This window comes from Vanessa tameamea, chromosome 11, assembly GCF_037043105.1.
Source record: "Vanessa tameamea isolate UH-Manoa-2023 chromosome 11, ilVanTame1 primary haplotype, whole genome shotgun sequence".
In the NCBI taxonomy this organism is placed as follows: domain Eukaryota; kingdom Metazoa; phylum Arthropoda; class Insecta; order Lepidoptera; family Nymphalidae; genus Vanessa; species Vanessa tameamea.
The window spans coordinates 8,063,386-8,089,413 of record NC_087319.1 but is presented as its reverse complement, the minus strand read 5'-3'; the positions used below and the strand labels follow the sequence as shown (position 1 = coordinate 8,089,413).

General features: G+C 29.9%; 4 protein-coding genes across 4 annotated transcripts in view; 2 read left to right on the top strand and 2 right to left on the bottom strand.

The window, feature by feature from the left end:
* Positions 1–10,592, top strand: part of LOC113402521 (Kv channel-interacting protein 4-like) — a 99,542-nt gene extending 88,950 nt beyond the window's left edge. Inside the window, exons 5-8 of the mRNA XM_064216318.1 lie at positions 1,133–1,327; positions 8,788–8,861; positions 9,008–9,220; positions 9,385–10,592. Coding sequence (XP_064072388.1) covers positions 1,133–1,327; positions 8,788–8,861; positions 9,008–9,220; positions 9,385–9,495 — 593 coding nt within the window. The 3' untranslated portion in view covers positions 9,496–10,592. The remainder of the gene's footprint in view (positions 1–1,132; positions 1,328–8,787; positions 8,862–9,007; positions 9,221–9,384) is intronic.
* Sumo (Small ubiquitin like modifier) lies at positions 6,196–8,377 on the top strand. The gene is made up of 3 exons (XM_026642798.2): positions 6,196–6,375; positions 6,531–6,647; positions 7,824–8,377. The coding sequence occupies exons 1-3, from the start codon at positions 6,358–6,360 to the stop codon at positions 7,959–7,961; spliced, it is 273 nt and encodes a 90-aa protein (XP_026498583.1). The 5' UTR covers positions 6,196–6,357; the 3' UTR covers positions 7,962–8,377.
* A 4,404-nt stretch (positions 10,593–14,996) lies between the features above and the next one.
* On the bottom strand, positions 14,997–18,771 carry LOC113402493 (delta(14)-sterol reductase TM7SF2). The gene is made up of 3 exons (XM_026642769.2): positions 17,049–18,771; positions 16,460–16,880; positions 14,997–16,131 (listed from the first exon to the last, which is right to left on the bottom strand). The coding sequence occupies exons 1-3, from the start codon at positions 18,339–18,341 to the stop codon at positions 15,845–15,847; spliced, it is 2,001 nt and encodes a 666-aa protein (XP_026498554.2). The 5' UTR covers positions 18,342–18,771; the 3' UTR covers positions 14,997–15,844.
* A 5,246-nt stretch (positions 18,772–24,017) lies between these two features.
* On the bottom strand, positions 24,018–25,874 carry LOC113402504 (uncharacterized). The gene is made up of 4 exons (XM_026642783.2): positions 25,673–25,874; positions 25,270–25,475; positions 24,984–25,147; positions 24,018–24,346 (listed from the first exon to the last, which is right to left on the bottom strand). The coding sequence occupies exons 1-4, from the start codon at positions 25,840–25,842 to the stop codon at positions 24,203–24,205; spliced, it is 684 nt and encodes a 227-aa protein (XP_026498568.1). The 5' UTR covers positions 25,843–25,874; the 3' UTR covers positions 24,018–24,202.
* Between the last annotated feature and the right edge of the window lie 154 nt (positions 25,875–26,028).

Genomic DNA, 26,028 nt, shown 5'->3' with positions numbered 1-26,028 from the left:
TCAAAACCCATCGTATAAAAGTAAGTGTGAATATCGCGGTAAATTAATTCGCATTTCGACTAATGCATCGTAAAGATAACGGTTACATTAAATGATTATTACCGTAACGATTTGCTATATGACTCCTTTATTGCCGACTTTATACTGGCTCACTGATATTTCTCTCTCAATATGAACAAATAATATTCTTCAATCCTCAGACTCTTCAGTACGTTTATGAAAACAGTTTTATCGCTTATTATTATTACTATTACCGACCCTTACCAATTATAGCTGTTTATAAAAGTTCTTTATTACAGCAGTGAATTAAAATGTATGAGCAATGATTTATTTATTGATTCTTTGTTGCACTTAAATAACCAAAACAAATGTAGCCGGCACAGGATATGAAACATCGAAATTTATTGTTATTGAAATAATTTAAAATTTAATAAAACTAATTAATATATATACAGTAAAATAAATATAATATAGGTAGTATACGCGCCACACATACGAGGGAGTAGGGAGCGGCAGTGAAGAGGGACGGCATTAGAGAGCGTCATGTCATTTGCCATCACGCCATATCAGTCGTTCTTACACCCAAAGCACGCGAACAAATGTTTCACATCAAAAAACGTATTAACGTTACATAGGTAATATTCGTCAGTGGAATAATAACTAATAACTCAAATGGGCCTGCCATTTGAGTTATTAGTTCCACTGTTGAATGGAAAAGACTATTTAATATGCTCTTTTACATTACATACATACATACCTTAGCAGCCTGTAAATTTCTCACTGCTGGGCTAAGGCCTCCTCTCTCTTTAAGGAGAAAGTTTGGAGCATATTCCTACACGCTACTCCAATGCGATTTGGTGGAATACACATATGGCAGAATTTCGTTGAAATTAGACACGTGCAGGTTTCCTCACGATGTTTTCTTTCACCGCCGAGCATGAGGTGAATTATAAACACAAATTAAGCACATGAAAATTCAGTGGTACTCCCTAAACCCAGGCAGGGTTTGAACCCGAAATCATCGGTTAAAATACACGCGCTCTAACCACTGGGCCATCTCGGCTCTCTTTTTATCTCTCTTCTTATCTTACTTAATTAAAAAAAAATAACTGTAAATTTTAATTCATTTTAGATTCAGAGCTCGAGGAGTTGGGTGAGCAACTGCCTCGGTACCGCCCGGACTCGATCGCAGCATTGCGTCGAGCCACGCGCTTCACAGAACCGGAGCTGAAGAGATTGTACCGAGGTTTCAAGGCAGAATGTCCGACGGGCGTAGTGAAGGAAGAAACTTTCAAGCTCATATACTCGCAATTTTTCCCACAAGGAGGTAAGGAATTTCAATTAAATATGACCCCGGCTATACGCTACGAGTGTAATTTTTTTTAAATCTTTTTGTAAGCGTTTTTTATAACAAACGAAGGTAAATAAATTACGTAATGTTTTCTAATTGCGGATTCTTAAAAAAAAAGGAGATATTTAATACGTTATTTAAATATTTATAAAAGGCAAAATTATATCTATTACATACATTTTCTTAAAATGAAGGCTATCGGTGTAATATTTACGGGCTGTTGTTGATAGCGTGTTTGGTTGTCAAGATGTCAATGGTTGTTTTAAACAGTGATTTTTTTAGTGCTGCAACTATCTGAAAATAACTTAGGAAAAAACTCACCTTTCTACATTGTGTTTACAAATTAATAAAGTGATACGGAAATTTAGGTGTCTTTTATTACCCTTTCAAGATTATTAAGCGAATCAAAACAAAGTACAATCCCATTACATAGTAAGATTAAATAAGGTAAGTAAACTATTTTATGAATATTGTTTAATTTAATTTATTAAGTCAATTTATTACCTAAGCTTTCGATTTTGTGCAGCATGAAACACTTATCAGGAAGCTACGTCACTACGGCCTTAAGTTGGTATAAATGGTAAGAGATCTCCCGGAGCTCCAGTAAATACGAGGATCCCTCAGGCATCCATTCTTGGTTCCTTTCTATTCAACATGTACATTAATAACACGCCGTGTCTGGTCAGAGACAAACATGAGATTCTATTATTTGCCGAAGATATGTCGTTTATTCCTCGTTTTAGAACAAAGAGGTGACAATTGTTACATGGCGAGTTGAACAATGTTTTCATATAGTACATTGATTTAGTATCAATAATCTACTTCTAAATAACAAAAAAACTGAATATATTAAATTCACTAAACTGTATCAATTTTAAAATAATAACTTAAAATAAGTTCTTCACCAAATTCAAACTACTAGTATTTAATACTACTACTTCCATAAATGATTGTTGAACTAGTTACTAGATAAGCCAGAGATTCTGACTTTTCTAAAAAACATTCAATATACATACAATATACATCCCGGAGTCTCAAAGTTGAAAGTGTCTACATTGCCATGCCCCGAAAAGAACGTACAGTCATTGGTCCTGCGCCTAAACTCTTTCCAATCGTATCGGATTTGGCGGCCCATCGGATTATGAGAATGAGGGAATAGAGAGAACACCTGTGTTTGCGCATACACTCGTGCACTATAACATGTCGTTCGTAATTGTCTAGTCTCCCTTGAGATTAGACGCCGCGGCCGAGATCGGTCAGGACGACGTCAACACTTCCACAATGGTATGTATTGTGGAAGTGTATCACTAGTGTACACAAGTGTACACATAGTGCACTTCATCTATACAAAAATAAAATAATGTTGGGACTATCAGTTATTACCGTTTTGCAGATTAAATATTATATGTTCATTGTTCATACTTATAAGCCTATTATATGTAAGCATGCCTCGTAATAAGCTATCAAATGTTTTTTTCGAACACGTGAATATTTTGAGGAAAAATATTCATCTTTATATGTAAATCTTTAAGCATATAGGTACATATAAAACAAATTTATTAAAAGTATACAAATTTTCAAATACCTTCCTTTGATTTGATCAAACCAATATAAAGCTCTAGAGAATAAGAAAAGCATATACCGGGTATTAAAAATTAATACATATTTAAACCTATTACACTTTGAACACGAAAAACGCATCACATAATTATATAATGCTATCAAGTTAAGTGTTTGGGTGCGGGCACTTTGGATCGACCAATATTCTGTATGCCTACTTGTGTGTTTAGGACGTGAATATTATGAAATAAAATTTTACTCTATTTACTACTTTAATATGTGCCTATAACTTCATATGTGTCTGTAAATATCTATTATACTTGAATCCACTATTATACATTTTAATACAATTTATGTAAAGTATATTGTATATGCAAGTCAAACCGTCGGCAGACCTGACTTTTGAATTGAACGAATGAATATTTTATACAAAGCGCACCGCATCTTCTGGTATATTTTTATGCTAATTGGTTTATTAGATTTTTTTTTCACTTAAGAAACACAAAAAACGTTTCCTCGTTTATTTATGAAGATTATAGTCAACAACTATTTCCAGTCTGTAGGTATTGAGAATATTTTTTTAAACTAATATCGACTTCATTATTAAATTTAAAGTTATTAACGAATTCTATTCCTAAATAAATATTATTCATAAGATTAAAATAAAGTGAGTAATCATTTTCGCTTCTATAAACACTGGATCCTTTCCGAATTTGTAAAAGATAAATATAACATTCTCAGTAGACGTTTTTCTGGAAATCCATTTCATAAAGTAGACGTACCTAGACTGGAGCGAGGGACTTTCAAGTTGTGCTCAAATGGCTCAAGTGTCTGTTACTACACCCGCTTTGAAAATGTGGCTTCACTGCGATATCACAATTTCTTTCTTCAACATTTCAAGCCAGTGCATTTGAATAGACAAATATTTGAACATTCTGAAATGCTCAAAATTTTATTTAAGGTTTTATCTATTGACCTGTAATAATATAGCAAATTTAGTTGAAATATGTTTTTGTATAAGTATTGTATTCAATGCTTATTGCATACACATAGAAAAATTATATTTCATTTTATGTTATTTAACATTAGATATGTGGAATATGTAAGTAGAATTCGAAAATCAAATCACGTATACCGATTCAATTGAAACAATATATGTGGGACGGTTGTGATAATTCCTCGCTTCGCCTGTTATCGGTTAGAACTGGCCACAAATTCCCGATTCACGACATACGGCCTCTATTGCTAACCCAGCAGATATAACAATCATTGCCTAGTACCTACCTTTCCGAGAAAAAAGCGAAGTTTCACATCTTACTGGTAAAAAAATAATAGCGAATAGGCTTAAAAATATAGTAAGTTTAAAATTTTAAAAGTTATTATAACATATTAATATATTTAAATGTTATTATAACCCAGTACCAAATGTTGGATATCGATAAATTATAAAGATTAATATACCCTATATTTCTTCTTTTCATTAATCTAATACCTAGTATATTTTTTTTAAATTAACTTCATTATTTTGAAATTATAAGTGCATATGTTTTAATTTTGCATGTGCGATTTGTTATGTATTTCTTATCTTGAGATAATTAATTGCCTTGACTTGACTTGCCTTGAAGGGTCGAGGCGTTGCAATAAGCACATTAAAAGAATTTCACATCATGTGACACACACTCAATTCCAATCACAATTATCATGAAAATTATATCAAAGTAATTTCCTAAAAAATATCAAATTGGATATTAATATATTTGTGATAGCAGTTTTTTTAGTTTATTTCGTAAGTTCCGACTCGCGATTAACCTAATAATGAAATAGAATTGTCCTCGACTAACTAATTTAAAGAAAAACTTAAAGAAAGAAAATCTTTAAAAATACACTACTAAAAGTGAACACTCAAGTTTATTTAATTTTTATGATATATTCTTTATATCCTAAAATTTTAAATTTATATATTTATATCTTTATTTCATATGATTTTAAACAAACTTGACTACGAACTTACGCGAAAACATTTATTAGACAAATCTGATGTAATAAATTTCAATATATTAGAAAATACAAAAAATGACATAATTTACTGTAAATAATGTTATTAGAAAAAAATTGAAACCGTTGAATCAAAACTGTAACTAGTAACAATGTATTGAATCTATTCTGCACACGTTCTGTCGGTCAAATACGGTATCTTAGTCAGCACTTGATATTCAACGCTTTCGCAAACTTTCGGGTTTTGTAGCCCTAACTTTGTCAAGCAAACAGTAACCATTTTTAGTATATAGTAAGTCTTGGCCAACAGAAAATTAAAATAGTGGTCAAAAAAAGTAAAAAAAAACAATAATTTTAATCTAACAGATATATCAGAATAGCTGCAATGTTGAAAAATTATAACAAACTACAATTATAATACTTTTCAGAAATTGGTCTAAAAATACTTTAGCAAAACCTTCGTATCATTTTCGTATACAAAATTTCACTAAAAATGCAATACTTAAAAATATATTTATATTAAATATAACATCTTTGCAAACAATATGCTATTCATAGCTATTTGTACTACGTTTAATAAATAAGAACCCGAGAAGAAGACTTAAAAAGGAAATTATCAAAAGAGCGCAGTTAATCATAAAATTTATTTAAATGAAAAATGTGGTTAATTAAATTTAAAAATAGGCCATATTTTTTTAATTATGATCTTCCACTTGATTAAAATATTCTTTATCCTTTAAGATACGTATGTTTATATTAAGACGTATATAACTTATCGATACTATTTAAAATGTTTCTTAAAAAAATTCCTTTGATTCATCGTATTTCAAGAACAACCCTTATCATTTCCGGCAAAAATTACGATAAATAAACAGCCCTATCGCTTCACACTATTTATTACATTCAAATATAATGTTGGCAGCACTGTACAAAAAAGGAAGTCAAGAGACTGTTATTATAAAGAAAACAATTAAATGATTTTATACTAATAAACGCTACATCTGTATTATTATTACCTTAAGTTCAAAATAGATTTTATATATTACAAAATAATTATACACATCCCGATAGTTTCGATTTTATCATTTCTCTATAGAAACAGAAACTATTTAACGGAACTACGCAGTTACGAGAGTGAAATACCTAAATATTGTGTTAATAGATTATTTGTGTTAAAGATAAGACCAAATTGAAACAAAATTGTTTTTTCATGGAATCTGTGATATTAAATTGATTTGAGTGACATTCAGTGCGCAGAAGCGCGCCATTATCGCCGAATTGCGCATATGTTGGCAGCATTGACTGTTTCCTCCAAGCCACTCCACCGGACGCCATTACCACGCCACCGGATCACAAATCTGTCACAGTGTAGTTTTGTGTGGTTCTTCGATAATTCATTTTAATTCTCTATTATTCGTGTTTATAGAAAACAATAAATATAAAAACTCAAGATGTCGGATGAAAAAAAGGTACATAATATACCGTATTGTCAGTTATAGAACATTACTAAATTTGAGCCTACAGACATGGCGTTCTTAGTGCAATGTGGTTATTTGTTCATTATTAAATATTGTGATTATGTGTAAATCTTCATATACGTGACGTATAAATATTTTATTTCCAGGGTGAAAGCGAACATATCAACTTAAAAGTACTAGGACAGGATAATGCCATTGTCCAATTCAAAATAAAGAAACACACACCTCTCAGAAAATTGATGAATGCCTACTGTGATAGAGCGGTTAGTATCTTCTGCATAAAGTTGAAACTTTATATTAAGAATAGTGTTCATAATTGTCATTAAAACTAAAAGAAAATCTAAAGGATCAATTCAATATGCTTCAGTATGGAAGTAACGTACCGGCATATTTTACACAAAATGGGACATCTTCAATATCGATCGCCCTGTGATTCCCGGAACTAATGAATTATCAAATTCTTCATTCCGAATATTATACTGAATAAAAATTTTTTGTGACTATTCAGTGTTATTTATATATTTATTACTCATATATCAGTGAATATATTATTTTAAAATTGTTGCAAAATTTATCTACCTAACTTATCATTGAAACAAATGAGATACATGTGATATTCATATTTATTGAGGCAGGTTATAAATTCCTTTAGAAAATAGCGAACATGAAAGTTTATATACAGTATAAAAATATTTTATGAAAAAACCTATTTATTATTGCAATGTAAAGACAGTTTTGTTCTCTTATTGTTAATACCTTATGTGATAATTTTACAGACCAATGATGAGTATGTGGAATAAGAAATTTCACACCACATGTTTTATAATAACAATAACATGGAGAGGTTGTACATCTCAGAAAAAATATTTTAAAAAAGGTGTCTGTATAGTAAATTTAAGTAGGCTCATAAAAGCACATTTGAATCGTCATGTTAGTGTTGAATTAAATGTAAAGCTAATAGTAGTGTACTCTAAAATTATAAATAACAATGTAATGCGGCATTCATTTACCATCCATTTATCCATACATGTTTTTTCCCAATATTTACTACAAATAGTAAATTGTGATCTGTTACTAAGTTGCCCCTGTGGGTGTTATAACTGTATGTTGCAGTTTACTTTGTTAGATAGCACCCAACTAAAACAACCTTAATAGCAAAATTTAGGATGAATGACTTTATATAAAGTTGATGTTTTTTACTAACTACAAGCTGCTACAATTTACATTACAAATATTTTTGTTTAATAATATACAATTTGTAAAATGTTCTTATTTCATATTTAATAGATGTTACTTCTTTAATTCCACCATAGGAATAATGACCAACTTGCATAGTATAATAATTTTCATTTAAGATTATTATACTTTTGCAGGAGATTAGGCATTCATTTTTATATGCTACAAACAACACATGACAATAACCTTTATATTTCCTTCAGGGTCTATCAATGCAAGTAGTCAGATTCAGATTTGACGGACAACCAATCAATGAAAATGACACACCTACATCACTGGAGATGGAAGAAGGTGACACAATAGAGGTGTACCAGCAGCAGACGGGAGGGGCTTTAGTGTAAATTATAACTTAAGGAACTGTCCATATGTGCGAAGATCGCCACAGTGTGCCCATCTCAAAACTTAACATTAAGTTAATTTTAATACCAACATTTGTATGATTATTAAAAAAATTGTCAAATTTCCAAGACATAATTTCCTTGCAGATTTTCCTTTACATTATGTCTCGGAAATTTCATAGTAATTAAGACGGATTTTTGAGGTAAACCAAATGTTCTAGGTAACTTCAACAATTATTCCATTGTGATAATTTTTAGTTGACATGTCTAGAATCAGCCAGTATTTTAAATGCTGAAGCACTAAGGCATTTTCATGTTTCTATGTGGTTAACTGTAATTTATTGGACTTGTGTCCATTCCAAATGTCAGATCTATAACTGCTGATGTACCTATCTGGAATAAAGTAAATGTAATAATTTTATGTGTATTATTATTTTATATTTCAATGTTTGTCTATGCTTTCCTTATCCTATCTCGTTTATATTTCTATGTAGCTATGCCCAGATTGAATTCAATAAATTACGTCATTTCTATAAATAAACATTTCACAATAATATGCAATTATTATTTCTACACATTATCTTTATATAACTTTATATTGCTGTCATTTAGTTCGCTTAGTTTTAATACTAAATAGTTTAGTTATACCTTTAAAAAAATCAATAAATTTTCAAAAATACTATCTTCCTATTCCATCTTATGATTTTATTTAAAAACAAAATATTTATAGTAACGAAAATAAAGTTTCCAAAAATATAATAGTTATTCATATCCCTATAAATTACGCTGTAACGATATATAATAATAAAAATATATTCTATATTTTCAGCCAACACTGCACAATATGCCCACTTTGTTTTTAATACACTGGACCAAGATCGAAGTGGGTTGTTAAGTTTTGAGGTAATTTACTATTTAAATTTAATAATAGGTTATGATCACAATCTTATATGATTTTTTTAAGATCTTGATCTTTAAGGCTTCTCTTTAATAGATAAAAACGGTTACTATTAATATGTTATATTTTTGATACAAATATCATTTTACAGGAGTTCGTAACTGGCCTGTCCATTCTTTCAAGAGGAACATTAGAAGAGAAATTGCGATGGACGTTCTCACTGTATGATATAAATGGTGATGGATATATCACGAAGGAAGAAATGACTGAAATTGTAAATGCAATTTACGACCTCATGGGTAAAATCGTAGAACCTATGATTGATGACGAAGTTGTGCGAGAAAAAGTCGAGAGACTATTCCAGGTGGGATAAAGATTCTTGCTTTTGCTCTTAATGTCTCCATTTGGACTAGCGATGTTTATAATATGCTTCATAAAGAATACCGATTGAGTCAGTAATCATACATACAAAATATTCAATCATTTACTTTATTTGGTGATACGTACTAAATTTGAAATGTTGTTTAGAAAATGGATTTGAACCGCGACGGCGTGTTGACTATGGACGAGTTCCTGGACTGCTGCCTGCGAGACGAAGACATCACGCGCTCCATGGGCGTGTTCGACAGCAACTTCTGACGCGCCGCGGTCGCGCGCCGGCACTAGCGCGCTCGCACACGCGCCTCGGCCGCGGTCGTGTAGCGTGGGAAGGGTACAGGCAAAAATCAAGGATTGTGAATTTGAAAGACTTACTCTAAACTTACTCGTTGACAGCTAATAATTATAATACTCATTTTTCTCTTTCAAAAGTAGGTATATATTAAAATTAGAGTAATCAACAATTATATAACTATCATTATTAACATCCCTGGTGAACTTAAGTATTCTTGGTTGATTAGTCGGTTAAATTCATTACGTCTTTTCTCTTTTCAGAGAACAGTATCCTTATTTGTTCTTAAAGAAAATAAATCATCGAGATTGAAAATGTTATAATAACTAATAGTGACGCCATTATTCAAACTAAAGAGACATTGCCGGTTTCTTGCCTGTACCCTTCGTTTGTCAAATACTACGAATCTCTAATGAAATAGAGTCAAAAATCTGCCCTTTGATTATATATCGAAGGAACGCGCTTTACTGGAATTCAATTTTTAAACTTTCGAATTATTACGAGATAATTATAGATAAATGTTTCTAAAGGTCTGAATCCGACGACATTGCTGCTTGACTCGTTACAATTATTGTTACTTGTTAGACTTTGTAAAAGGAAGGGTTCGCCTTTAATTACATAAAAAATAGTAATAGTAGTCACGAGTATGGAAAGATAAATGGGAAACAATAAAATCGATATTTTTAATTAGCCTTATAGAAATAAAAGCAAAATTCGAGCTCGAACAACATTAAATCTTAAAAATTTCTATATCGTAGTTTAACATTATAAATGTCTTCTCCTATAGATATCTATTTTCACTAGATCCCTATTACAAATTAATTAATAGAGAAATCGATGGAAAGAATATTAATATACTTATGCCTGTCTAGTATCTACGAGTACGTTTTCTATCTCTTTCGTGTAAATGTTGAAACAATAAGATTATAGTGAAGAAAATTATACTTTTAGTTCAATAATATTTTATACAATTAAGTGTCCATAATGAATGTGTAGGAATGCCATCAACTAAGTCAATGGCTGTGTAAATCGTAGATATGTCTGTAATAAATCGTGTAGATAGATATGAGAGTGTTTATCTCTACTTATATTTAAAAATATCCATCTTTTCCTGAAAAATACTTACGAATTCTAATTTTCCCCGTTGATAATTATTTTGATCAAACTTGAGTCAAGCTTTTTACCCTTCTTTTAATTATTCCGGCCATTTTTAATAGTTTTAGAATAATAATTCTATAACAATGTAATAATAATATAGCGTTTACTCAATTTTATTTAGCATAGGTGTCTTACTTGGAATACAATAATTTATACATTTTATTTTGTTACCTTTTAGTATTTTTTCAACAAAATGTGGACTGATAGATAGCAACCTTATAATAACAAATTGTTTTGCCGCTGTTTACTAATAATTACAAAGTTTATGAAAGAACAAAATAATCAACAAGTCTATTTCACTCCTCTTTTTAATTTCACAAATGAAAAAATAAATAATTTTATTGTTAACTTTCACCTAATAAAACCATCTTCGAAACATATCTCAAATAGTAAAGTAATAACAATTAAACACAAAATTTGCAAAATTACGTTAATAAAAGTTGTTTGTGTTTAATAAAAGATAATGTAGGATTAATTGAGGCAAGATCGACAATGGATGAGATCGTATCGATCATAATTTCGGGCAGATTCGATTACTTTGTCTGTGGTTCTCTAATCAATAGAAGCAGTACTTATATAGTGTTGAGAACAAAATCAATAAATAGGTACAGGTAAATTCGTTACGATCTTAGTCCAGTGCTGATCCCATTTTACCCTACACAAATTTATCTTTTATTACACTTAAATAACTTATCTATAAACTATATTAATATAGATACACCTGTTTACTAAATCAGTCATTTATTTTTATTTATACTTACTTTTAATATACTCGAAATTGTAATAGACCTTGACTAGAAATTTAGAAATGAAATTACCTATATGGTTAAAAAATATCTATTTCTTACAATTTTAATAAAAACACTGCCAGTACATTAATAATCTTAAAAAAATGCTAGGCCTGGAAATAAATTGGCAATTTCATCAGTGGATAAGAAAAAATACGCATTCTATATTATTATAAACAGAAAAATACAAATTCTTAACTTCAATAAAAACAGGTTAACAGAAGCAAAAAAAGTACGGCAAAGTAAGGCTGATACGACCACTTTTTATATATTGTTCTCCAGTCGATGGAAACAATTTTATTAACTTGTATTACCGACAGAACAAAATCAGTAAAAGGTGCTCGAATCGGAATAACAAACGGTAAAATGAGCCAACGCACTATACTCTTATTTAGGGTTTGTGTCAAGTGTGGAAGTGTTATTTGCTTATATCATACAAATGAAATTCAAGTCGAATTATAGTGAAGCTTCAGTTAATATCGAATGATATTTATAAACGCCAACGGTTATTTTTTTTTCATTTTGTCTCACTAACTTATATTAACCCGGTATGCTTTAAGATCATTGCTAATCATAAAAATGTATTGATTATATGTATTATTATATTTAAATTATATCACGCTTTAGAGAATCAAGGCGAGTAAATAAGCAGTATATACAAATAAGAACCGTAATATATTAAGGATTCAATACTACTTAGGAACCTACTTAATTTTATTAAAACATACTAACCCTACATATAAAAATATTTTTTTTGTAATACTTAAATAATTACTATTTAAAATGTATTCGTTTGCCCGAAATAATTCATAAATTGCAGTTATTTTCACTATTTTTAGTTGAATACAATACTATAAATAACGTAACGTATAGTATATGTAACGTTGCGATGAAGTAGTATTTGTATACGGCTCCTATATCTGTCCGTGGCGGGAGTTCTTCAATTTAGAAATATGGGTTATGATTAAAATGAACATTAATAATTATTGTTTTAAAATGTATTTGAGGATTACGTTGACAAATAAATATTTGCTTATGACTGATTTGAAGTAAAAATACGAAACTATTCGTAATTGGACTTTGAGCATTATAAATAAAATGTTATTACATAGTATCTGTAAATGTCAAAGAAGGAATAACGAAAATAGGATTGCGGTATATACGTGCTAGATATAGTATACCGTGAAATCGGTTAAAGAATGATGTCGTAAATGACGTCAAATACTACACGTAAATAAAAGAAAAAATATTATTTGCTTCATACGACGTAAGAAAACAGCACTCTAAAATTATAGACATTGTGACGTTTGTTGGTTTACGATTTGTACAACTTCTTAAGTCTAAATTCATGAAAAACAACTAAGTACCTAATAATTACCATTTTTAAGTGCTATAAAACTTACATGTACATTACTACAGAATATCTAATAAATAACTAACAGAGAATATTTTCTAAACAGGTTCGTTTGTCATCTGCAATGTAAATATTTAATTGTACATAATGCGATTAAATAGAATTAAAATGTATATTTTCATAGTAAATGTTAAATGGAACCAAATAACTAGTCGGCTTATAAAAACGTTTATAATAATATAAATGAACGTCACATAAGTTGTTAAATTAATATTTAAAGCGAATAATGCTTACAAAAGTCTCATTACACCTCTGTGTCCAGTTTTTATGTTTCCACTAATCACTATATGATTTGCATATTTTGTATTTTTTTCTTAATAACGTAAAATTATTGGTCGAGCTTAAATAGATAAGATATTTGTCTTCCTGAACAGTAATCGTTTAGTTTAACATAGAAGTTTTTATTATGAAGCAATAGTCAAGACCGTTTTTTCGTATTACAATGAATTAAATACATACAAGATTAGTACCGCAAGTTGCGGACGATATCGAGTTTGTTGTTATATAATGTTCTTTTTTATTATAATGCCTACCAAAATTTATGACCAAATATTTCTTATTACACCTTAAATAGGTACTTGTAATTATAAAGAGAGCGATGATAATATACCTTATTATTCATGTTTTTAAAATGTGATCGAATTATTTTATATTCAAATGGACAATTTCTTTTTTACAAACGTTAATCGTATTTACACGATGTCTTCATGTTTTGAATATACTAATAAAAATGAATTCACCTGCTTAACTTTTTTAAGGTAAGGTGTACTCTTTTGTTTCGACATGCCAAATTGGTTTTTGAATTTCAATACCTATAATTACAATAAAGTTCATATGTTCTAATTTGTGCCAAAATCAAAACCTTTATTGGATGTATTTATAAATGGTTCGTTTTGATTTAAAAGATAACTAATAATAAATGGGAACTAAAATTAAAAACAATAATTGATATCCAGCCAATTGATTATTGCAAATAAAAATGTTAAGTATATATAAAACACTTAATTTATTATGTTTTATGAGGACATATTAGGATTAAGGAAGTGCTTAATAATTACAACCATAAAATTGTACTTACTCTAGTCACGTTTCCTTTAAAGTTCATCCATCATGTTGTATAAATCTGAAATTGCTGTGTAGGTAATTTTGCAATCTTTATCTGGCACTTATGGCCTACTAGACCTAAACGTAACTATAAATTGATGTTAAATTCATGAGTCCACGTACTAGACTAAATGAGCAGGTACTTGGTGTTAGTTTATTTAGTAGTCGTAATTGCTGTTACCTTTGCATGAATCATTGTATTTAGGCAGCAGAATAAAAACAGTGATCAAATTTAATAAATGCTACACGAATTACATATCAGTAACCTGTCAACTTTGAATATTTTCGGTAGCTTTTTTTAAATAAATTTATTTCATATTGCATTTATTGTTGTCATTAAATAAATAAGTCATTAAATAAAACAAATTGAATGTATATCGACAACACAATCGATATTCACTGTAACAATGTTTATTAAATTAGCGACATTAATAAATGCATACTATACTTCACATAAGAAGCGTTTATTACCGCTGCCAGCGTTTTTCTAGCATCGTATGAAGTATCCATGAGTACCATCGTAATAAGTCGATATTAATGAATACTTTGTTAGAAACAGAGATTATAATTAGATATGTATTTGAATATTAAATTGTTTATTTACAAATGTATGTGTATTTTTTAGAAAAATAAATTAATTAATATACTTCGTCTTTTCTTGTCGTTCAACCCACATAAAATGTATCATATATAATTTAAGAAAGGAATTCAAAAGAGAAGTAGGAATAACTTTCAAGTAATACTACATATAAGCACTTTTTGTTTTTAACCAAATTATCTAAATTTCAAATAAATTGCAATCTTCTGGTTAGTTATTATTATGTCTATATATGTGCGGTTTTTAATGAGAAGAATCATATTTACTATACCAGCTTTATCACTGACAAAATCGTTATCCTAATTGCTCAATTTACACCTTTATCAAAAAAAGTGGGATCAGTAGATTAATCTTATATATACCCAATGATTAAAAACTAATCATTTTTCAAATAAAACAACCAAATATTTTTATACAAAAGATTATTTTTAAACAGATATTTTGGAAAAAATAGACATTTTTTAAAACTAGATCTTATTTTAAAATTTTGAGCTTATGACTTTCGTTGTCTCAAAAATATATGTTACTATTAGGCACATTTAATTGTTTTTCATAATATTATCCTATAATTATAAAACGCATACACATTAAACGCAAGGCTACAATGTTCGCACTACCACGTACGTACATTACAACGATGACAACACGTTGCGCAACATGAAGGAAAAACATAATAGGAAAATGGTAGTCTAAACCTACGATGTTTTTAATACTTGCTCGATCATTGCGAATGTTGTACATAATGTGTATGCGTTACACATCTTATATTTGTAGTATTACATACGGCAAATATTAATTAATATTCAAAATCACTACATAAATTATCGTTACTGTTATGTTAACCAAAAAAAAGAAAAAAAAGAAAAGACTAGGCGAAATAAAAAAGAGAGCTAAATTAATTTCCATTTGTCCGGTGGTATAGTTATGGCAAGGACATTCTATTCTATTTAAAAATAATGAATGCATAAAACATATGTATCATATTCAAATTTATAAGGATTTCATTAAAAATAAGTCAAATGTATATAAATATAACCTAAGAATAAAAAAATTAAATTTAATACATAATGTAAAGTATAAAAAAATCTCTTCAATACAATCTTTTTCTTTGTAAAACTAAAATTATTACTAAAAATGTTAAATTGAAAACCACTTTAAAATTGATAAATTTTAAGACATTTATTGTGAATTTTGCATGCAGTCATAAGTTACTATTCACTCTAGTCCTGAATAAGGCTATTTACTAGCCAGAGAGATTATAATATTTTAGGTATAACAACAGATGGCACTCTCTTACAATACCTTTGCCATGCGGCCCCGTATCGTCGACGACATCTGTTATGGTCCCGCCACGCTCGATGTAAAAATATAAATATGGTTGCTAAAGCTGGTACGGTGGCTATGACATTGCGTGTGAGGATACCCGGCAAGGCAAGCGCTACGTGAATCATAATATCGCCTGTATAATTAGGATGGCGTAAAATACCCCAAAGGTTGGACACCAGAAGTTTCTTTCCATGAAAAGTGGGCATCGAGTCTAAGTCTGAAAAAAAAAATCAATTTATCTCCATGTCATTATATATTCCTAATATATAAATTTACTAATTACTAAAAAGTTAAATAACAATAAAAGATAGACTATAGATAAAATATAGATATAGATAAATAAAATATAGATTTACACTAACAATATTATCACATTTATTACAAATATTAACACTTGTTTTTAAAACACCATAATGTTAAGTAGCTTATTAAACAAACACATATTTATATAAAATAGGTATTTTTTAATATAAAAATATTTTTAAAGCCACTACAGGAATATATTACTCAAAATTACAAATAAGCAAATAACTAGTTCAACTTACGTGTCAAGCTAGGCTGCAGTGGATTTATCCTGAATTCATGTTTAATATTGTTACTGATAAGCATTATAATTAAGCCCAGTAAGTACAGCATAGAAGCAGCTATTAGTATATTACTTGATAGTTGTAAATCAATATCTGCTACATATTTTGATATTGTTGTAAAATAGAAAGGGTATAGAGCACTTGAAACAATTTGAAGATACCCCAAACCCTCAGATTGCCAATAAAATGTTGTTATGATTTTTTTCTCTCCCAGTATAAAGTATAGCGCATAAACAATTTGCATGGTGCTAAACACCAATAAAGTTGGCTTAACTTGTACTTTGTCTAGGATCTCCATAAATGTATCCCATGAAATGCTATCAATTTCTGTCAGTTGGATAGAAAAACCATGTCTGAAGATTAATATTGCCAAAATTAGCTGAAATAATAAATTAATCAAAGCATTACTTAAGTAAAAGTAATTTTATTACATTAGGCAGTTTACAAAGAAACTCAACAAAACTATACTAAATTTTAATCTAAAATAGTGATTTAAACAAGAATATTTAATGGAAAATTAATAAAAATATATTTATATCATACTTACAGTACTAATGTTGGATATTCTTGATAACCACAGTTTCACATTAACCTTCATGAAATAGCAATGTATCTGTCGGCCCATGAAGCCATCATATAAAACTTGTCCAGATGTAGCATATGGATTTAAGTCTCTATCATCAACTTTTAAACTCTTTAGGTGTAATATAATTACAAGAAACAATGCAATCAGATAAGACATTGTGGCCATTTTTAAATAGGACATTAGAAGCGATTCAATAATCAAATATTTGTAGTAGTCCAAAGCAAATAATATATTTAAAGTACAAAAACATGAAAAAAATGCATTGAAACAATACTTTTTTCCCTGTTCATCAACTTCTTTAGTCCCAAATATTGGTATAGATAGAAAGATGGCTTGCAAAACAATATTACTGATAACAAAAAAAGATACTTGAGTATTGAACCAGTTAAATACTGATTTAAATTTAAATAGATCCAGAAGTGATACAGAGGAGCAAGATTTTGAGCATGATATTAAGATGTAGAAAACTGTCAATGGTATTAATAAAGATAAGGCTGCTGAACCTATCCTTCCACCAAATTCATAACGATTACTTATTTGAGACAGTGTCACACTGCTGCGCAATGGAGTTGCAAGCTTTCTCGACACAGATTGAGATTTTTCTCTGAGTAAGATATCATCAGTATTTTCATCATCAGAATACGTATCTATAGACTTACTGATTGACTTACTTATTGATTTACTTAGTGACTTACTGAAGCTTTGTCTCATATCAGGTACACTATCAACAATATCCCTCAGCCGGCTAGATCTGCGTGGGAGATTATCGTCAAAACTTTTTCTATTTCTCAGACTGTAAATATCACTCACTGAATGTATACTCTCAAGTCCATTCGTTTTTTCATCACGAACCGATGACTCTATTTTCGGTATCGTTGCAGGGATATCTTTGATTGAGTATTCATAACGCCTAGATCGCGTGCTTTTTAAGATTTCTATTTTGGAAGACAAGTTTTCTAATTTAACTTCGACATCTTTCTTAATGCCAGGTCGTTTGGCAGGAGATTTAGGCACCGACGCTTCTTTTTCTTCTTTAGCTTCCTTCACAACTCTCGAAGGTGATTTGCGAGCTGGATATTTAGAGGAAGACTTTCGACTTGGTGACTTGCGGGAGGGTGATTTTTGGGTCAAACGAACGGTTGGCGAACTTTTTCGTTTTCTGGCGGGAGACCGCGTCGGTGATACTCCTTTACGGGTGCGCGGCGGGCTTGTCTCAATAAGACTCTGTCTTATCCGGCCACTTCTTGTAGACATTATTGTTCACTAATATTTACACAACCCGTGAAACAACTTCTGATATTAATTGTAAAATTATGACATGACCACACGCAAAGATTTTCAGTTTTACTGAAAATACACAAAGAAGGAACGTTCAGAGAAGCCGTTAATATTGTTTTTAAAGAGACTGTTATCATTCAAGAATCATATACAAAATTCTATCTGATATACGTAACTAATTCGTAATTCACAATTTGTATTCAAGAATCTATGCTATGCCAAGCGTCAACGACGCTCGAATAATTTTGAAAAAAAAATGCTATGATTGGTTTAAAGCAGTTGGCGCTATCAACAACGGACACGGGAAGTTGCAGTCTGCTATCTCCCTTTAGACCATTAGAAAGAAAAAGAAAGCTTATTTCAATGCTAGCAACTTCAGTCTTCAACCATCGATTATCGAATCGTAGGAATGGATCACGATGATACGTATTTTTATTGTATTTAGGTGCATCCAGACATGCGCGGTGAATACATTTTAAATTAAAAAAATTGACAGTTTTTTTTTAAATACACACACTCAAGTTAATTACTAACCACTGTTTTATTTTTATTTTATACGATTAGTTTTTTATTCATAAATATCCGTTCGTCTTATGCTATGCTTTAATTAAATATTATATTTAATCATTAATTTTATTTATCTTCTCGAACCTCATAAGGGTCGATTTCATATTTCGAATTAATTTGTCACTTTTTTGCGATTTTAGCAAACTGTCTGTTTTATTAGTAACTAATGGCGTATAAAGATTAATATGATGAAATTATACACTACCATCGTAAAAATAAAGGGCGCATCTCGTTATAAGTAGGAGAAAACGGATATTAGTGTAATACAAATGATTAACCGGTTGAACGAATGAAATACCCGTAAACACGAATGATGTGTACATGACGCTAATATTTAGCTAATACTTGCATAGTAAAAAAATTGAAAAAATGGGATTTATTTTACCTTTGAAAATTAATAATTCTAAAGCCATTGATAAATAAAAGACGCACGTAGAATCAGTTTATAATTAAAAATACGTACTAGAAAAAGGTCAGTCTCTTTATATTGAGATCAGAATAAAATACAATTGAAAATAAAACTTTAAAATATTCGTCTACCAATTATTATTTGAATGTTTGATTTCGAATTGTTTTTCTACAGCATAAATATTAACAATATAAAATATTATAATAAACACCATGTGTTATTTTGAGATGGCGCTCTTATAAATTTTATGTAATTGCATATGTTTATCATTGTGTTCACATATTTTGTTTAAGCATACGAAACAGCTAAGTTTTCTGAATTCAAGAAATTCAGATTGAGTATTCCAGATGACATGGTGTACCGACATAGTACCTTGGAAAGGATATATGTCTTTGGGAAGTAGTATTTCTTTTTCTATAATTTCGTGTTCTTTAACTATTCTTATTTCGATGTTTTTAAGATTCTCACGAACAGCTTCAACAAATGTCGCAAAATTACCAACGTCGCGCCCGCATTTGACTTGGAAATCGGCAGTCCTCTTAACCAAAGCACCAATGCCATCTAGGGCTCCTTTCCCGTGGCCACTTTCTTGTTAGTACCAGGTGACTATTTTTAAAGATGGAAAAGTAGCGCGGAGCTGTGTTATCATATAAAATATTTGTTTATTTCTGTATTGACTCGTTGGACTATTTGTTAAAATGTGTATAGTAGTAATATATGAACATTTTTCAAACACATATTCTAACGCTTTCTGTAGATGCGCCCATACTGCTGGTGAATCGTGACGTGTACATTCGCTGACCGTGCATAGTGAATAGTGAACAATCTCTCTCCCTTCTTTGAGATAGGCCACCACTGTATGAAGAGATACCTGACCCCGACTGCCTCCAAAGTGTAAACTCTGCACCTCTTTATCAAATTTGTAAGAATAATTTTCCGTGAAGTCCATGTGGAGTAACGTTTCGTTATAATTTAGAGATTCTTTCAAGTGAGTAATAGTTTGATATTGATTGAGGATGTTCACAGTATGAGCAAAGAACTTTGGCAGAGACTGTTGTAATTTGTATATTAAGTTTTTAGGCTCTATTTTTCTTATAATTTTTTTCACTATATTTATTTCCTTGGATCCCACTTCCTTTTAGTCTCTGCACCATTCATTGTATTCATTTTCTTCCTGATTATTAAATTCTTTAAATGGTATTACTCTATCTTTACAGTGTTCACATTCTCGAGCAGCACACTTTATATTATACTTATCACAACACATAATACCCAACAAGTCTTGAAAATTCTTTATGTCGACAATTTGCTTTTTCTTTAACGCAAAAATCATCAAATCCATATTTGTATGCCTCGTACATGCACATGTTTCTCTATCATCTCGTGGTAAATATACCCAAAATGGGCGAAGCCTTGAAAAAGTAACATAGCTAATTAGTACGTCAGGATTCTCTTCGATAAACTTTTTATGTAAATTCTTAACAGAATCTAGCAAATACCGTTTATGTTTCTGGATTCCAATTTTTTTACATACTGTTTCTTTCCTGCCTCTACACGACTAATAATATCATCTCTGTAAAAGCTTTTAATTAAACCTTGTATACTGTTACGGTCTTGATTAACATTCTGTCGAAACCTATCCCGTGATCATTTGTTACGTCTGCGTTTAACATTATCAACTGACTTTAAATTAAAAGATATATCTTTGGCAAAGTCAGTGCTACTCACGGTGTCCACGAGCAAGTTAGTTTGTAAAGGAGAGTTATTCTTTATAAATGTGTTTTTGCAGTTTCTGATTCATTTTTCTTATTGTGTTGGTCAATATTTTACATCTGTTTTGGTATTTCTTAATTAACGACGCCATATCTTTTTTTTCCGTAGCGTTTTACCTTTAGTGCTTTTATTTTCCTTTGAAAAGTTTTCTTATAATCTTTAACTTCTTTCTCTACATTATTCGCTGCTTAAGGGGTCGGAAAATTCATCAAGGGCCGCTACTTCTCTGTCAGCTTCTGACACTTGCGAAATAATTATTTCTTTTACCTCCCTTTCTCTCGCTTTCTTTTCTAAGTATTTCTTCGAATTTTTCTTCTAACGTTGTCGTTGTTTCGTTTGCCCCCTTGGAGACATTTGCAATGCTTTTAATCTTTTTTTCATTTTTTCTTCGCAGATAAGCTTCTTTTTCTTGGCTTTTTCTATGGCGTACTTTTCAGGATCATCTTTGATTCATCTATATCGTTCTCTTCTTGCAATTCGTCTTCTCTCTAAATCGTCTTCACTTGTCTTTTCCTTTTTTTGTGACATTTTTAACCTTAAACAAATAAACATAAAACATAAGAACAATGGTATATCTAATATCAAACTTGTAAAGTTTAATATTATATATATTTTTACATATCTAAATGGTTTTGTACCCAAAGTGCTCTCGGCCTATTTACAAAATAAGTTAGCCATTAGAATATTCGTTCATTCGTGTTACTCCAAAATTTACACAAATGAACTGACACGAATTAAATTTTGATCCGAAAATTATTATTTTTCCGATATAGAACACTCTCGATTCCTGCGGAACATGTAATAATATCTATGTTATTGTTCCTGTTCTATACGCAATAAAGTAAATAAATTCGTACAATACTTACCGTTACCCTTAGATAAACACAAATGATTTTTTTGATTGATTTGATTGATTTGGTTTTTTTGTCTACAGCGCTGAAATTCAAACAAATCTTGATTTCTCACTGGAATAGCGAATCGCACGTCCGTTATTCGTGAATATTCACGTGGCACTGAGTCCCCTCTGTTTAGCGGGGAAGGAGGGGTAGCGGTAACTATAAAGGCGTACATTTTTATTCAATGTTTCTTTGGTCTACACTAATGAATAAAAAAAGTGATCGCGTATTTAAAAGGCAATGAAATAATATTGTTGCTCATAATTTTTAAAAACTTTTGTTGTTGCTTGATTTTCGGGTTACTGATATATAAATTTAATTGAGCCTAGAACAATTTCCTACGTTCATTTCTTTATAATATTGCCTTTGGTTGAAAGTCTTGGAAAAAAGACTATTGCCACGAATGAAAAAAAATACAGTTTTTTTTTACTTTTTCGATTTTTAAACAAAGTAAAGTTGATTTTTTTACTATACCACATAAAACAATAATCTAAGAATCATATCAAATGAGAAGTGCATCAGTGTCAGTAGAATTAAAGAAGTTATTTTACGACACCAGTTTTTGGCTACTATTGAAATTGATCCATAACCTCAGCTACTAGAATTTTTTCAACCTTGATTTATATATAATAGTTTGTTGGCATTAGTAATTTTTAATTTTATCTCATTGTTGTACTTTTTGGTTACTGTTTTTAGCATAAGTATATCCAAATAAAAATATATCTTTGGTTGACAGTTGTTGTGACTTGTAAAGGTTGGACTGAAAATGAGATAGGTACAACCCACAAGGTTGAAGCTGAGTCCAAGACTCCACTACTCAAGAATTATCTTAAGTTGGAACCAATTTTCTATTATTATTTTTTACTGTTCCCACTTTCATTAGCTATTATTAATTGTTCTATCAAAAATTTACTTTTACTCTTAGAACCGACCTATGTGTCTGCTTTTGTAAATATATGTATATAATAATAATATATATAAATTGCAACTATGCTGAAACACTAGGTCTTCGCGAAATGAAGCATGAGAGAATCGAAATCATGCACCTTTATTAGCACGACTGAGAAACTATTATGTGGTCTGCCTGCGTCTTAGAACCGACCTATGTGTCTGCTTTTGTAGATATACGTATATAATAATAATATACATAATATATATAAATTGCAGCGATATTGAAACAGTAGTTTTTCCGAAATGAAGAGTGCGAGAATCAAAATAATGCACTTTCATAAGGACAGCTAATAAACTATTATGTGGTCTGCCTGCACCTTAGAACCGACCTATGTGACTGCCTTTGTAAATATATGTATATAATATTAATATAAATAATATATATAAATTTCAGCCTTGCTGAAATAAAGTAAATTTTTGTCAAATTTAAGTAGCTTTGAAATTATAAAAAATATAGAAGGAACCGGAGTAAGTGTGTGCCATTGAAGTTTTCTAAATATTTTTTTACATATTTTAAGATATCAAAAGGGCAGACTTGCTGCGATCACGTTTTGAAAGTCAATTTTTATGCTTTTCGACTCCATGGTACGCTCAAAGGAACCCTCGATGGGAATAGTGAACCTCCATATCACCAACAGCAGGTGAAGCAGTATACCTGGCAGTAATATGGAGCTTGCTACTATACCGTAAGTCTGCCGATCACTGGCTCTCAGTCTATATCTAGTACATTCTACATGTATTTGTTGTAGAAAGTTGCCAGTAAATAGGAAAAATAAACGTAACTATAATTCAATTTAATAGTTATTAAGTAAATTGTTATTGGTATTGATATATCATATACATTTTAATAGATTATTGGATTTATTGTTTTGAATAGATAATAATTGCACTTTGCAATTCAAAACAGTATTATGAGAAATTTTACAAGATATTTAAATAAAAGCCTGTCTAAATTCTCAGCAAGTTTTACAACATATTAGCAAATTATGAACAAATCAATCTTTTACTTGTTTGAACATAATACAGGTGACTAGTGTATGAATTAAATAAAAATAATTCTGAAAAATATATCTTAATTATTTATTTATTGCTTTAACAAAAACCTTAACAATAAATATACAGTGCATTAACTTTGGATATTCATTATATATATCCAAATCAATATTTCATTACAAAACAGATAGCTTATTAAATAAGTGCTACAATGACATTATTGATTTTGTGGAATGTCACTAATAACTTTACCAATATTTTTCAAGAGACTTTACTAAGTCTAATGGATCAGTATTTGGGCCATGTCTTTCAACAGGGGTTCCATTTTTATCAACAATAAATTTAGTAAAATTCCATTTAATAAAACTGCCCAAAGTACCTCCTTGTTTATTCTGAAAAAAAAAAGGATATCTTAAGGCAATCATCAATAGTATTGATTTTAAGACTATATATGTATATTAAACCAAGCAAATATAATGTTACTAAGTTACAAATTATAGCCAACAATAGAAATTCAGGGTTATTAAAGATCAATAAGGAATACATGACCAATTCATGTGAATAGTTAATGTGCAAATTGAGTAAAGGCTTTATTGATTTTTATTTATTTATAGATTAGTACTATCAGATAAGGTGTATTAACAAACAAAAAGGATGTTATAGCATTTTATTTTAAAGATATTGACATTAAATTGAATATAAAACTTTTTGATACATACCATATCAAAAAGTGCATGCATTTGATATTTATGCCTACCAACCTATACCAAGAAATTTAAGCACAATATTATCATAGTCATTTGTTAGTTATTCCTCTTATACTTGAAAGTGATTACAATTGGATAATTTAAATACTTGCAGTTAAAAACTTAAAATTTTTCAAGACAATTCTCCAAAAACATTTCTTATTTTAAATTTATTTATTCGGTTACTCTAAAAATTTAATGTACACTTTATCATTTAAATAAATTGAAAGATATACAATACGATCTGTTATTATCTTGAAGATAACAGCTATATTAAACTTACCTTCAAAAATTTCCACAATGGGTGTGCTGAATCACCATTGACATCAATCTTTTCAAACAAATCAAATTTGACCTTTCTGTCACTTGCAAAGCAAACTATTTCTTCAGAATTTCCAGGCTCTTGACCAGCAAATTGGTTACATGGGAATGCCAAAATGCGTAGTCCTACACAAAATAATAAATATAAAAAAGTTAAAATATATAACAAATTAGCTTTTCTTACAATACAGATATTTTGAGTTTTGTTGTTTATTTATTCTTGGCTGTATTATAAATTTAAGGCTCACCCTTGCTTTCAGCATATTGATCATAAAGTTCATTGAGTTGTTTGTAATTGTTCGCTGTAAGACCACACTGGGACGCAACATTGACAATGATACAAACATGACCTTTATATACATCAAGTTTAATCTCTTCTCCTTTGATGTTTTTCACTGTAAACTCATGGATGCTCGTAGCATTTTTGTAATCTGGATTATTTTCTGCCATATTTCTGATGACGAATAAATATCATACACGTATAAAATAAAGTAGTAATTATCAAACGAGTATACAAATAAAATGTAAGTAATGTAAGTATATTATGGTGCAATGTAAACAAATAACATGCCGGTCACCGGTTCATTATTATATAACAAAGATAATTCATTAATTTAATTTTATTATTTATACACAACATCCAATACTTACATAGTACTAAGTTGAACTCGAGCTAAGCAAAATAGATTTCCAAAAGCAGGCACAACAAGCCTTGATATCGTTCTAAATCCGATTGTCATGTTATTGATTAAAAATTTATTATTATAGTTCCAACTCCTACCGGTTGATTCTGAGGTGCATTTAAATAGACAGTTAGTCATTGCTTACATGATGAAATAGGTCTTTTTTAAAAGGTGAAAGTAGTTTTAAAATTTGTATTATAGTTATATTGGAATGGAAAGAAATATAAAGTTCTTGTACTTAGTAGAAATAGAATGGTCTGTATTCTTGGTGCATTTAAAAAGATGAATGCTCAATATTATTAATAGTTTTGATAAAAATATATA